The sequence below is a fragment of the Ranitomeya imitator genome, chromosome 3, assembly GCF_032444005.1.
Source record: "Ranitomeya imitator isolate aRanImi1 chromosome 3, aRanImi1.pri, whole genome shotgun sequence".
Lineage (NCBI taxonomy): Eukaryota > Metazoa > Chordata > Amphibia > Anura > Dendrobatidae > Ranitomeya > Ranitomeya imitator.
Window position 1 is genome coordinate 1,585,459 of NC_091284.1, and position 14,168 is coordinate 1,599,626.

General features: G+C 52.7%; 2 protein-coding genes across 4 annotated transcripts in view; one reads left to right on the forward strand and one right to left on the reverse strand.

The window, feature by feature from the left end:
• PDE9A (phosphodiesterase 9A) overlaps positions 1-14,168 on the forward strand; it is a 105,005-nt gene that overhangs the window by 78,684 nt on the left and 12,153 nt on the right. For both annotated transcript variants that reach the window (XM_069760362.1, XM_069760364.1), the window contains exons 6-8: positions 8,638-8,720; positions 10,952-11,108; positions 11,607-11,717. In XM_069760362.1, the coding sequence (XP_069616463.1) occupies positions 8,638-8,720; positions 10,952-11,108; positions 11,607-11,717 (351 nt within the window). The remainder of the gene's footprint in view (positions 1-8,637; positions 8,721-10,951; positions 11,109-11,606; positions 11,718-14,168) is intronic.
• Positions 12,335-14,168, reverse strand: part of WDR4 (WD repeat domain 4) — a 69,689-nt gene continuing 67,855 nt past the window's right edge. The window contains exon 11 of one of the 2 annotated variants that reach the window (XM_069760361.1): positions 12,335-12,610. In XM_069760361.1, the coding sequence (XP_069616462.1) occupies positions 12,477-12,610 (134 nt within the window). In that variant the 3' untranslated portion in view covers positions 12,335-12,476. The remainder of the gene's footprint in view (positions 12,611-14,168) is intronic. The other variant, XM_069760360.1, reaches the window with a different exon arrangement.

Sequence of the window (14,168 nt, forward strand, 5' to 3'; positions counted from 1 at the left end):
CCCCGATTGAGCCGCCTGGTGGGTCTCCTATAGTGACTTCGGGTCAGTAAGTCCTTAAAGTTGGGGGCCCTTTTAGCCGTAATGAGAGGTCGAGTGCTGATAACCTGAGAGGTAAGTGGATCAGTGGCCAAGATCCTCCAATGATTGTTTAATATCTTACTCATCTCCGGCCAATGGGTATGATACCCCGTAATGAACCGCACATATTTGTCTGGTACTCTCCTATTGGCCACCAATAAAGAGTCTTGTGACTGTCCACTGGCCCTCTGATAGGCCCGTGAAATGCATTTTTTGGGGTAATACCTGGACTTGAATTTAGCCGTAAGGTCCTTCGCTTCCCTCTTGAAATCCAAGTCCTGAGTACAATTGCGCCTGGCCCTAAGAAATTGGCCAGTCGGGACTCCCTCTCTTGTGTGTTTGGGGTGAAAGCTCCGATAGTCCAAGAATCCCGTGACTGCTGTAGGCTTCCGGTAGAGACGTGTGGAAATCAAGCCTCCCCGACAGCTGACCTCCAGGTCCAAAAAATTCACTGCAATGGAAGAGAACTGGTAAGTCAAGAAAATATTGCAAGAATTGTTGTTGAGGAACCCCATGAACTGGGAAAGTTCCTCAGGGGAACCTGACCAAATGAAAAAAACATCATCAATAAAGCGCGACCACCGTCGCACCCTGTTCTTAAATAAATCAGAGACAAACACAAACGTAACTTCCCACCACCCCAAAAAAAGATTTGCGAATGAGGGGGCACAACGAGCCCCCATGGCCACACCCGAGGTCTGTAAATAGAACACCCGGTCAAATAAGAAAAAATTGTGCCTCAACACAAAATCAAGCAAATCAATAATAAAGGAGTCGTGTAGTCTGTCCGAATCTACCTGTTGGTCAATGAAAGAGAGGACTGCCCGCATCCCGTCATCATGGTTGATATTAGAATAAAGCGACTCTACATCGCAAGTAACCATGAGATCACCTGGATCCAGTGCCACCCCTTTGTGGACATTAATAAAATGTGAGGAATCTCTTATGTAAGATGGGCGCGCAGTCACTAGGGGCTGTAAAAAGAAATCAATATATCCACACGCCCTCTCGCATAGACTGCCCCTACTAGAAACTATTGGGCGACCCGGGGGTTTAATGGTACTCTTGTGGATCTTGGGTACCATATAGAACGTTGGTGTAATGGGTTGATCTACCCAGATGAAATCCCTCTCATGAAAATTGATAATCCCAAGTTCAAAAGTCTTGTCAAGTAACGCTCTCAACTTGACGGAGAACACCCCAGTAGGGTCAGAGGGCAGTTTGCGATAGAAATGGGAATTATTTAACTGCCTGTGTGCCTCCTCAAGATACATATGATGGGGCCACAAAACGATGTTGCCCCCCTTGTCAGCCTCTCTGATGATGAACTCATCGTTGTTGCTGAGACCCAGTAGGACCTTACGTTCATGGTTGGTCAGATTAGTACCAACCACAGATCTGCCAGATAAGGCCTCTATATCCTGCTTAACCAACTCGAAAAAGATCTTGACAGCAGGAATAGTGGAGAGGGAAGGACAAACCATGGACCTATTTCTATGGGGAAAACGTGGCCTACCTCTTGGAGAATCACCCTCATCCAACAAGTCCAGGAGGTCCCGAAACGCTTCCTGCTCAATACGATCAGGACCAGACGAGGAATTAGGTTGATTGTGCAGGACCTGTAGCGTGATTTTCCTGCAAAAGAGAAAAAGATCCTTGATCAACTTAAACTTGTCCATCCTCTGGGATGGTGAAAACGTCAGACCCCTTCTGAGAACCGACATCTCAATAGTACTGAGAGGGTAACTGGATAGATTGATAACTTGGAGAGAATCATTAACAGTGGAGCAGTCATACTCACGGGCGTCACTGGTGGGCTGTGTGGTCATTAGTAATTCTTCCTCCGTTGGTTGTGAGACATTGGCCTGCGGTTCCTGTTCCTGGTGATCCGCGTAAAGAGGCCTACGTCTCCTCCGCCCACGCCTGGTCCTGAGCCTGTGTCGGGCTCGCTTTCCGCGGAAGATAAAAAATCACTAGACAAGTGACCATCGGGGGATGAAGAATTCTGTACCAAGTCACTGGCATGAGGTTTGACATTCCTGTCCCGTCGCTGATTTCCCTGATGTCTCCAATGGAAAACCGCCTTGCGGTCAAAATCAGATTTGTCCCTTAGAAATTTTGACCTCTTCTTGTCCATGATTTCTCTGTCGAATTTATCCAGGACCTCTTTAAGTTTAACCCTGAAGGGTTGGATTTGAGAAGCCTCGTCAAATTTGCTGAGGTCATTCTCCAGTCTTCTAATCTCCAACTTGACCTGACTAAGCAGATCTCTGTCATGTGTGATCCCCCTGACGAAGCGGTCCGTGTAACCGCGACACGCGTTGGGTTCTCCCTCGTGTCGGTCCTGCTCCACTTGCGGCTGTGTGTTCCTACTGAAGGTGATTATATGGCCAGTTAGGTACCATTTACGGAAGCCTAGGGGTCTTTTTGCAGCTTGTGCCCAGGTATTGTTGTCCCTGCTTACATTCTACAGGGTGGCACGGCGTTATCATACGTCTCAAGCGTCTGCACATCAAACGCTATAGTCGTTTGGACTTTTCAGGGGGTCTCATATGAGGGGGTTGGGCGCGTTGTCCTCCTTCTCCCTCTCCCCCTTGAGTTTTCTTGGTAGGGCATTGGGGCCCAGACCCTCTGGATGCCCGGTTTCTGATGGTATTGCTTTTTGTGATATTACATGGTACCGTATTGTGAACACAGCCGGCTCTATAGTCATATGTTTTATGCAGCATATATATATATAACAGTTATGAGTTTTTTTTGGACCTGACGGGGGGAGTTTTGTTGTATTGTTTTTAATTGTTTTTACTGTTGTGTTACCCATTAAAGTTGTTCCTTTTTGATACGTATCAGGTGGTGTGCGAACATTTGTGTAGTGGCTTCTTTCCTTTTTTCTTTGTGTAGTACATTCCAGCCACTGGTTCTGCACCCCCACCCATGTTGCACTTACACATATTTAGGAGTGCGCCAGCTGTCGTACTCCGATGATCAGGTAATAGCATCGCTTTGGATGCATCGTAGAGCTGCAATCACGCAGTTCCGCATTCTCTGAGCCATGGAATTCACAGCATCCAATATATTCTATTGTGGAAGCAGAAATGTACATGCTGCGGCTTGTAAACCCGCACCGCGGGGGAGTGTATGCAGCGTTACATCCATCCACTGTGGTTGGGTCGTAGAACGCAGCATTTTGGTGCATTGCAGGTGAGGTGCGTCCACAACGTTCCGGATGGTCGGCACATTCCCCGTAGTCTGCACATGCTTAGTGAGGTCATTAGACAAGGCATGATTAGTTCTGTTATGGGCCAGTCTCTTGGGAAATGCGCCAGCACCTACAGACAGTGCTATCAGTGCATATCGGCATGGAAGGGCCCCTTAAAAGTCTCTGTGCCTTGATAATGCGGCTGGTGCAGTGAAACTTGTTGGCGGGCTGTGATCTTCTGCAGTGCAACGGACATAATTTGTCAGGGGCTCATACTCCTCTACTTATAAAACGGACAAGTGCAATCAGATAAAAGCAGATTGCACTGGGACTAATGTCAGTCAATTATTCTGTGTTTATCTGCGATTTTTCTTTTTGGCTCGGATCGGACTGAGAAAAAAATGGCAACATGCTGCGAGTGGTCGCGAGACTTGCCAATACAAGTCAATGGGTGCAAGAAAAAAAATCGCAGGGCATGCGAGTGCCATCTGACTTTTAAGCACCCATCTCATAGGAAACCCGACATTTCATCAGCACGTACAGTAAATTCAGTGTAACCCATCATATCAAATGTGTGCATGTGCCAGAGCCGCTCAGAGTGAGTGGCCATATGACGTGTGAGCATGCGCGCTGTGTCCCCCTCCACTCTGCGCTCCTGATCATGCGCACATCTGACACGAAGCTGGTGTTGTACACCCAAAATCAGTGCGTATGCCTGGGGAGCGGAAGGGCAGTGCACATGCCTGGGGAGCGGAAGGGCAGTGCGCATGCCTGGGATCGGACGGCGAATGCGCATGCCTGGGGAGCGGACGGGCAGTGTGCATGCCTGGGGAGCAGAAGGGCAGTGTGCATGCCTAGGATCGGAGGGCGACTGCACATGCCTCGGCAGTGGACGGGCAGTGTGCATGCCTGGGGAGCAGAAGGGCAGTGCGCATGCCTGGGATCGGATGGCGACTGCGCATGCCTGGGGAGCGGACGGGCAGTGCACATGCCTGGGGAGCAGAAGGGCAGTGCGCATGCCTGGGATCGGACGGCGACTGCACATGCCTGGGGAGCGGACGGGCAGTGCACATGCCTGGGGAGAAGAAGGGCAGTGCGCATGCCTGGGATTGGACGGCGACTGCACATGCCTGGGGAGCGGACGGGCAGTGCACACGCCTGGGGAGCAGAAGGGCAGTGTGCATGCCTGGGATCGGACGGCGACTGCACATGCCTGGGATTGGACGGCGACTGCACATGCCTGGGGAGCGGACGGGCAGTGCACATGCCTGGGGAGAAGGGCAGTGCGCATGCCTGGGATTGGACGGCGACTGCACATGCCTGGGATTGGACGGCGACTGCACATGCCTGGGGAGCGGAAGGGCAGTGCGCATGCCTGGGGAGCGGACGGGCAGTGTGCATGACTGGGGAGCAGAAGGGCAGTGCGCATGCCTGGGATCGGACGGCGACTGCACATGCCTCGGCAGTGGACGGGCAGTGTGCATGCCTGGGGAGCAGAAGGGCAGTGTGCATGCCTAGGATCGGAGGGCGACTGCACATGCCTCGGCAGTGGACGGGCAGTGTGCATGCCTGGGGAGCAGAAGGGCAGGCGCATGCCTGGGATCGGACGGCGACTGCACATGCCTGGGGAGCGGACAGGCAGTGCACATGCCTGGGGAGCAGAAGGGCAGTGCGCATGCCTGGGATCGGACGGCAACTGCACATGCCTGGGGAGCGGAAGGGCAGTGCACATGCCTGGGGAGAAGAAGGGCAGTGTGCATGCCTGGGATCGGACGGCGACTGCACATGCCTGGGGAGCGGACGGGCAGTGCACATGCCTGGGGAGAAGAAGGGCAGTGCGCATGCCTGGGATTGGACGGCGACTGCACATGCCTGGGGAGCGGACGGGCAGTGCACACGCCTGGGGAGTAGAAGGGCAGTGTGCATGCCTGGGATCGGACGGCGACTGCACATGCCTGGGGAGCGGACGGGCAGTGCACATGCCTGGGGAGAAGAAGGGCAGTGCGCATGCCTGGGATTGGACGGCGACTGCACATGCCTGGGATTGGACGGCGACTGCACATGCCTGGGGAGCGGAAGGGCAGTGCGCATGCCTGGGGAGCGGACGGGTAGTGCACATGCCTGGGGAGCGGACGGGCAGTGTGCATGACTGGGGAGCAGAAGGGCAGTGCGCATGCCTGGGATCGGAGGGCGACTGCACATGCCTCGGCAGTGGACGGGCAGTGTGCATGCCTGGGGAGCAGAAGGGCAGTGCGCATGCCTGGGATCGGACGGCGACTGCACATGCCTGGCGAGCGGACGGGCAGTGCACATGCCTGGGGAGCAGAAGGGCAGTGCGCATGCCTGGGATCGGACGGCAACTGCACATGCCTGGGGAGCGGAAGGGCAGTGCACATGCCTGGGGAGCGGACGGGCAGTGTGCATGCCTGGGGAGAAGAAGGGCAGTGTGCATGCCTGGGATCGGACGGGCAGTGCACACGCCTGGGGAGCAGAAGGGCAGTGTGCATGCCTGGGATCGGACGGCGACTGCACATGCCTGGGGAGCGGACGGGCAGTGCACATGCCTGGGGAGAAGAAGGGCAGTGCGCATGCCTGGGATTGGACGGCGACTGCACATGCCTGGGGAGCGGACGGGCAGTGCACACGCCTGGGGAGCAGAAGGGCAGTGTGCATGCCTGGGATCGGACGGCGACTGCACATGCCTGGGGAGAAGAAGGGCAGTGCGCATGCCTGGGATTGGACGGCGACTGCACATGCCTGGGATTGGACGGCGACTGCACATGCCTGGGGAGCGGAAGGGCAGTGCGCATGCCTGGGGAGCAGAAGGGCAGTGTGCCTGCCTGGGATTGGACGGCGACTGCACATGCCTGGGGAGCGGACGGGCAGTGCACATGTCTGGGGAGCGGACGGGCAGTGCGCATGCCTGGGGAGCAGAAGGGCAGTGTGCCTGCCTGGGATTGGACGGCGACTGCACATGCCTGGGGAGCAGAAGGGCAGTGCACATGCCTGGGGAGAAGAAGGGCAGTGTGCATGCCTGGGATCGGACGGCGACTGCACATGCCTGGGGAGCGGACGGGCAGTGCACATGCCTGGGGAGAAGAAGGGCAGTGCGCATGCCTGGGATTGGACGGCGACTGCACATGCCTGGGGAGCGGACGGGCAGTGCACACGCCTGGGGAGCAGAAGGGCAGTGTGCATGCCTGGGATCGGACGGCGACTGCACATGCCTGGGGAGCGGACGGGCAGTGCACATGCCTGGGGAGAAGGGCAGTGCGCATGCCTGGGATTGGACGGCAACTGCACATGCCTGGGATTGGACGGCGACTGCACATGCCTGGGGAGCGGAAGGGCAGTGCGCATGCCTGGGGAGCGGACGGGCAGTGTGCATGACTGGGGAGCAGAAGGGCAGTGCGCATGCCTGGGATCGGACGGCGACTGCACATGCCTCGGCAGTGGACGGGCAGTGTGCATGCCTGGGGAGCAGAAGGGCAGGCGCATGCCTGGGATCGGACGGCGACTGCACATGCCTGGGGAGCGGACAGGCAGTGCACATGCCTGGGGAGCAGAAGGGCAGTGCGCATGCCTGGGATCGGACGGCAACTGCACATGCCTGGGGAGCGGAAGGGCAGTGCACATGCCTGGGGAGAAGAAGGGCAGTGTGCATGCCTGGGATCGGACGGCGACTGCACATGCCTGGGGAGCGGAAGGGCAGTGCACATGCCTGGGGAGAAGAAGGGCAGTGCGCATGCCTGGGATTGGACGGCGACTGCACATGCCTGGGGAGCGGACGGGCAGTGCACACGCCTGGGGAGCAGAAGGGCAGTGTGCATGCCTGGGATCGGACGGCGACTGCACATGCCTGGGGAGCGGACGGGCAGTGCACATGCCTGGGGAGAAGAAGGGCAGTGCGCATGCCTGGGATTGGACGGCGACTGCACATGCCTGGGATTGGACGGCGACTGCACATGCCTGGGGAGCGGAAGGGCAGTGCGCATGCCTGGGGAGCGGACGGGTAGTGCACATGCCTGGGGAGCGGACGGGCAGTGTGCATGACTGGGGAGCAGAAGGGCAGTGCGCATGCCTGGGATCGGAGGGCGACTGTACATGCCTCGGCAGTGGACGGGCAGTGTGCATGCCTGGGGAGCAGAAGGGCAGTGCGCATGCCTGGGATCGGACGGCGACTGCACATGCCTGGCGAGCGGACGGGCAGTGCACATGCCTGGGGAGCAGAAGGGCAGTGCGCATGCCTGGGATCGGACGGCGACTGCACATGCCTGGGGAGAAGAAGGGCAGTGCGCATGCCTGGGATTGGACGGCGACTGCACATGCCTGGGATTGGACGGCGACTGCACATGCCTGGGGAGCGGAAGGGCAGTGCGCATGCCTGGGGAGCAGAAGGGCAGTGTGCCTGCCTGGGATTGGACGGCGACTGCACATGCCTGGGGAGCGGACGGGCAGTGCACATGTCTGGGGAGCGGACGGGCAGTGCGCATGCCTGGGGAGCAGAAGGGCAGTGTGCCTGCCTGGGATTGGACGGCGACTGCACATGCCTGGGGAGCGGAAGGGCAGTGCGCATGCCTGGGGAGCGGACGGGCAGTGTGCATGACTGGGGAGCAGAAGGGCAGTGCGCATGCCTGGGATCGGACGGCGACTGCACATGTCTGGGGAGCGGACGGGCAGTGTGCCTGCCTGGGATTGGACGGCGACTGCACATGCCTGGGGAGTGGAAGGGCAGTGCGCATGCCTGGGGAGCAGAAGGGCAGTGTGCCTGCCTGGGATTGGACGGCGACTGCACATGCCTGGGGAGTGGACGGGCAGTGCACATGCCTGGGGAGTGGACGGGCAGTGCACATGCCTGGGATTGGACGGCGACTGCACATGCCTGGGGAGCGGACGGGCAGTGCGTATTAGCAGGATTTGATATGTGATTGCTGTGACTTCAGGCCAGTGACAGCAATCAAATGCAATGCTCTCTGCGAGCCTAATTTCAAATGTACACTGAATGATCAGTGACTGAAAAGATAAAGTCACCGCTCCTGTGTCTGACAAGAAAGGTGTGAGGGAATCCTATGATGATATAAAGGACCTAATACTTGGAGCTTTTCTTTGACAACATGTTAGTGATGCAGCGTCCATCACTAACATCACAATGGGACCAGTTTAATCGCTAAAAACAAGGTCACAGGTTCCCTTTAAGTTGTTTTCTCACGAGACTAAATTATGAAACTTCTCCATAATTAGTCTCCTCTACAGTGAGGTTCTTCTTTGATGAGATTTTTCTTTGATGAGAACCTTCCATTATGAGATTCTTCCAAGTTGATGTGAAAGAATATTCCTAATATACCCTTAATGTCTTCTAGGAGCTTCTTTCTCCAGAGGATGTAGTCACCCTGATGGTGGCAGCTCTCTGTCACGACGTCGACCATCCAGGCCTCAACAATAAGTGAGTTGGTTGAGCCAGATGCAATTTTAATTTTGGGTTAAGGCTCTTCTCGGCAGTAAGTCTAGAAGTGCATGTGTTGTGGCCACCAGGGATGTCCCTTGCCAGTGATGCTTCACCAGCACATTACGTAGTATGAGCCATTTTGTAAGGTCAAAGCCTCACCTAGGTTGTCCAAGTCGTTCTCTCCAGCCCGACTGACAGGTCATTGTAGATGTACTCTGGCCCCCAGTACATTGGCCCACGCCAAGGATACAGGCTGCCATATCTGTACATGCAGCCTGACTATGCTCTGTATCGATGTCTCACGGCTTCCAAGATCTCTGATTTCAGTCACCAAATAACAACCTTCACTTTTTCTGGAGGATAATCTGCTGTTCTCCTGCGGCCATAACATAGTAACATAGTTAGTAAGGCCGAAAAAAGCCACGTGTCCATCCAGTTCAGCCTATATTCCATCATAATAAATCCCCAGATCTACGTCCTTCTACAGAACCTAATAATTGTATGATACAATATTGTTCTGCTCCAGGAAGACATCCAGGCCTCTCTTGAACCCCTCGACTGAGTTTGCCATCACCACCTCCTCAGGCAAGCAATTCCAGATTCTCACTGCCCTAACAGTAAAGAATCCTCTTCTATGTTGGTGGAAAAACCTTCTCTCCTCCAGACGCAAAGAATGCCCCCTTGTGCCCGTCACCTTCCTTGGTATAAACAGATCCTCAGCGAGATATTTGTATTGTCCCCTTATATACTTATACATGGTTATTAGATCGCCCCTCAGTCGTCTTTTTTCTAGACTAAATAATCCTAATTTCGCTAATCTATCTGGGTATTGTAGTTCTCCCATCCCCTTTATTAATTTTGTTGCCCTCCTTTGTACTCTCTCTAGTTCCATTATATCCTTCCTGAGCACCGGTGCCCAAAACTGGACACAGTACTCCATGATCCAACAATTGTAGCCTTAGATAACAAATATTAATGTATGGATGCCAGCAGAGATCTTTACAGCAATCGTAAAACTCTTTAATAAATGTGGCAAACATCTATGAGTGATCACATAATTCAGAAGGTGCCTCTGATTGGGCTGCTAATGTTGTCCTATGTGACTACCTGACTTTAAGAGGAGTCCAATGACTGATGACCCACTCCAGAAACGCTATAGAGTTCCAGGAATCACAGGGGTGACGAGAGAAATGACATGGTATCTGCAGGATCGTTTACTGGTGGAAGCATATGTTATCATTTATTCCGCTCTATCACCTCTGATCAGCAGCAGCCATGATAGTGCCCACAGTATCCATGGCCGTGCTTGGTGCTCACCAGCGTCTTCAGGGCCCGATTCAGTAAACCGTGAATAAGAAACCTGCAATGTAGTGACACTTTATTCCACCTCTGCAATCTTTCTAGGAAGTGGGCGGCGCTTAGTGGAGGAGGCGTGGCCTAACGCCCCTAAAAACGTATCAATTTACACCATATGTGGGATAAAGTAGAAATATTCTCCGGTCCATCACTTGGGCACATCTTACTCCAGCAGACGATGCCGTACAAAGCACAAGTCATGAGTCTCCTCTACTCGCAGGTTCTACTCTAGTCTGGGCTCCCGTGTGACATATCACTCACACTAGAGGTGGGGGACTTGCTATGGTAACTGGTCACCCTCCGCTAGCCCAGTGGTTAGGCGTGAGTCCACATCTGATGATGCTGCTTGTGACTTCTGTTACGGATCTGCAGCTCAGGACTAGGGTAGAAGGGGGAACAGCTGACCCTGTACTAGGACTAGACGATACCCTATGCTATGATGGAGTGGGCAACCTATTCCTTGTGAATAGACCCACCGATATTTCCTAGGCTAGACTCAAACGAAGACCTACAGGTAGGGGGGAAGGGGGTCCCTGAAAGATCTAGGGACTGGGAACAAAAACAGGTCACCTCCTAGAAGGAAAATAGAGGCAGCCGCAGAAACGAATGGAAACCCAAAAACAAAAACTGGCAGAACTAGAGATCCCAGAACTGCACAATATCAAACACAGAGAGCTAACAAGGTACCAAAAGAGAACACTAGCGGATTAACACTTGTCCAGCAAGGACTGGGAGACAGGTGCTGGGTAATAATGAGTGATGACCTAGGACAAACCCGGCGCCAGGGGGAAAAGACCAGCAGCCTGAAAACCACAAGATGGCAGATGGTCAAAACGAAATAGATTCTAGCAACTTCTCTCCTCTGCTCGCAGTTATCAAGTCAATGCCTGCACAGAGTTGGCATCCAGATACCAGAATAAGTCGCCCCTGGAGAATCATCACTGTGCCATCACCATGGAGATCCTGAGCCACGAACAATGTAATATATTCCGCCACATGGATCCAGAGGAGACCAGGAAAATCCTGGAGGTGAGAGCCCGAATCATAATCCAGACTAGGGGCAGAAGTGCCATATGTGCAGCCAGGCTTGGACTGGCCAACTGGAGAACCAGAGAATCCTTCGGTGGGCCACCACCCTCTTATATGAGCAGTACTTGGCACAATATACTTGGGTCACTAAGTACAGACAGAAGTGACATCTTACTCATTTCACAATCTGCCCCGATCATTGCTACATTAATCTGTGATTGAGGAGAATGTCACATTTGCATGTAACTGAAAAGTGGGCCCCTGGAGTTGGTTACTGATGGGTCCTTGGCATCCCAGTCCCATACTGTGTGCAGCTGCTCGGGCTGAGGGAGAAGGGGCTACTGTCACCATAGTATATACGGAGCTAGCTGATAATTACTGATATACTGACCTAATGGGCCCTTCTACAGTTCTAGCCCTGCAGGGGCTGAAGTATACGAGTCATTTCCTTCCTGGTCTGGGCGAAAGTGTTCACATATTGATGTACACTCTTTCTAGGGCATCACGGAGTTGATCCTGGCCACAGACATGGTCCATCACCCCCAGATCCTGCGGTCCTTACAAGATGCCCAAAACTTTAGCTTCTCCAATAAAGATCATGTGACTCTGGTGAGTAGTGGCAAATGTCCCGACCAATGACTGTGGCCCCGCAGGGTCCATTACTACTGGGCATGAGTGTCTAAATTGGGCACCAGGGTCACGTCTCCATACCATGTAATGTTGATCATTGCCTCGTGTTGTACCATCAGCCATTATGTCATCATTTTTTATTAGCATTCTGGAGCAGGCAGCCACAGATGATGGGAAGGGTGCCTCAGTGTAAGAAACCAACATATGACAGTTTAAATCTATGGCCGGTCCGAATAACTATAGCAATTGTCACCATCCACCTCTCGTGTCTCCCCTTTTCCCCATAGTTTGTAGCTTGCGAGCAGGGCCCTCACTCCTCCTGTATCTGTATTGAACTGTATTTCTGTTATGCTGTAATGTCTATTGTCTGTACAAGTCCCCTCCATAATTTGTAAAGCGCTGCGGAATATGTTGGCGCTATATAAATAAAAATTATTATTATTATTATTCTGTGGAGAAACGGGGTCAGTGGGTGATCTTGTCCGCTGGCCCGGCTGTCTTTAGCAAGACTGCATGGACCAGGGCTCATACCACTGAACGCCCGCTGCATCTCCCGGTGGGCAATACACTACACAGACAACACAGGGTTAAGGTAAAACAGTGTGGCAATACTTTATTGAACCACAACACACAAAACAATCTCAGCAATTACCCCAACATAGTGCACATGACAGGGTCTTACTCTTCCACTGTCTCACCGGGATAATGGTAGATGTTATATCAGAGCTCCCAGGGTTGCTATTCCACCTGTGATATACACACAGAGAAGAGATATCGACAAGCATAGGAAGATGACAGAACAGTCCATAGAGTCTGTACAAGGTCCAAAGCCAGTTGACACGACGTCAGAACTCCCAGGGTCTCTACTCCATCTGTGGATGAACACAGAGAGAAGGGGCAATGACAAGCATAGGGAGATGACCAAGAACTGTCATAGAGTCCATACAAGGTCCAAAGCCAGTTGACACGAGAGTCACCACTTGGCTTATCTGACCATCTCCATGGAACCAGGTGACCAGCAGGTCCCAAACCTGGATTTCTCCAAACATATCCATGGTGCAGAGATGGTCACTGGATCAGATCTGTGTCCTTCCAACCGGAGCCGAGAACCCCTAGGTTGTTTCCTATAGAATCATAGATCGGTGTCCCTCGTGATGGTGCCATGATGAATTGGCTGCAGTCCGTTCTCTTGTCTGTTGGGTGGTTTCCAGAATGTCTGGCTGGTGGCTCTGTGTAACTTCAGTCTCCCAGGATGTGATCACTGAGTCTTTTTATACCCAAGGCATGTAAGCTATTTTTAGAATTACCCAGAGTCCTTCAGTCCAACATCAAGATAAGGTAAACAATGGTGATGGGATCAAGTAGCACAATTAGCATATAAGCACACATCAATAAACAAAGCTTAACCCACTCAATGTACAGTCACTATTACAGACTTACACAGTATGTTAGATAGTATATCAATTGGCAAGTCTGTCTTCTTAACCCAACAGACATAAACAGTTAAATTCACAATATACAGATAAAAAGCCAGTTCTTTTGGTCTGCAAAAACATGGTTGTCTGGGAAATTAAGGTACAATCAGGTTTCTTCACAGTTTCCTTCTGTTTTCATTTTGTCCTTAATGAAGAATTGTTTATAGTTGACATAAGTGGTGCACGCTTTGTGATCTACTCTTTCTGGCGAGTGCTTTGAGGTGCGTACTGTATGAGGTGTGCTGTTTGTGGAGAGTGCTTTGAGGTGCACGCGTTGTCATGTACTCTTTGTGGCGAGTGTTTTTTGGTGTACTCTGGAGAGTGCTTTGAAATGAGCGTTTTGTGGTGCAATTCTTTGTGGCGAGTGTTTTGTGGTGCACTCTTAGTGGAGAGTGCTTTGAGGTGCACGCTTTGTCATGTACTCTTTGTGGCGAGTGTTTTGTGGTGTACTCTGTGGCGAGTGCTTTGAAATGAGCGCTTTGTGGTGCATTCTTAGTGGCGAGTGCTTTGAGGTGCACGCTTTGTCATGTACTCTTTGTGGCGAGTGTTTTGTGGTGTACTCTGTGGCGAGTGCTTTGAAATGAGTGCTTTGTGGTGCATTCTTTGTGGCGAGTGCTTTGAGGTGCACGCTTTGTCATGTACTCTTTGTGGCGAGTGTTTTGTGGTGTACTCTGTGGCGAGTGCTTTGAAATGAGCGCTTTGTGGTGCATTCTTTGTGGCGAGTGCTTTGAGGTGCACGCTTTGTCATGTACTCTTTGTGGCGAGTGTTTTGTGGTGTACTCTGTGGCGAGTGCTTTGAAATGAGCGCTTTGTGGTGCATTCTTTGTGGCGAGTGCTTTGAGGTGCACGCTTTGTCATGTACTCTTTGTGGCGAGTGTTTTGTGGTGTACTCTGTGGCGAGTGCTTTGAAATGAGTGCTTTGTGGTGCATTCTTTGTGGCGAGTGCTTTGAGGTG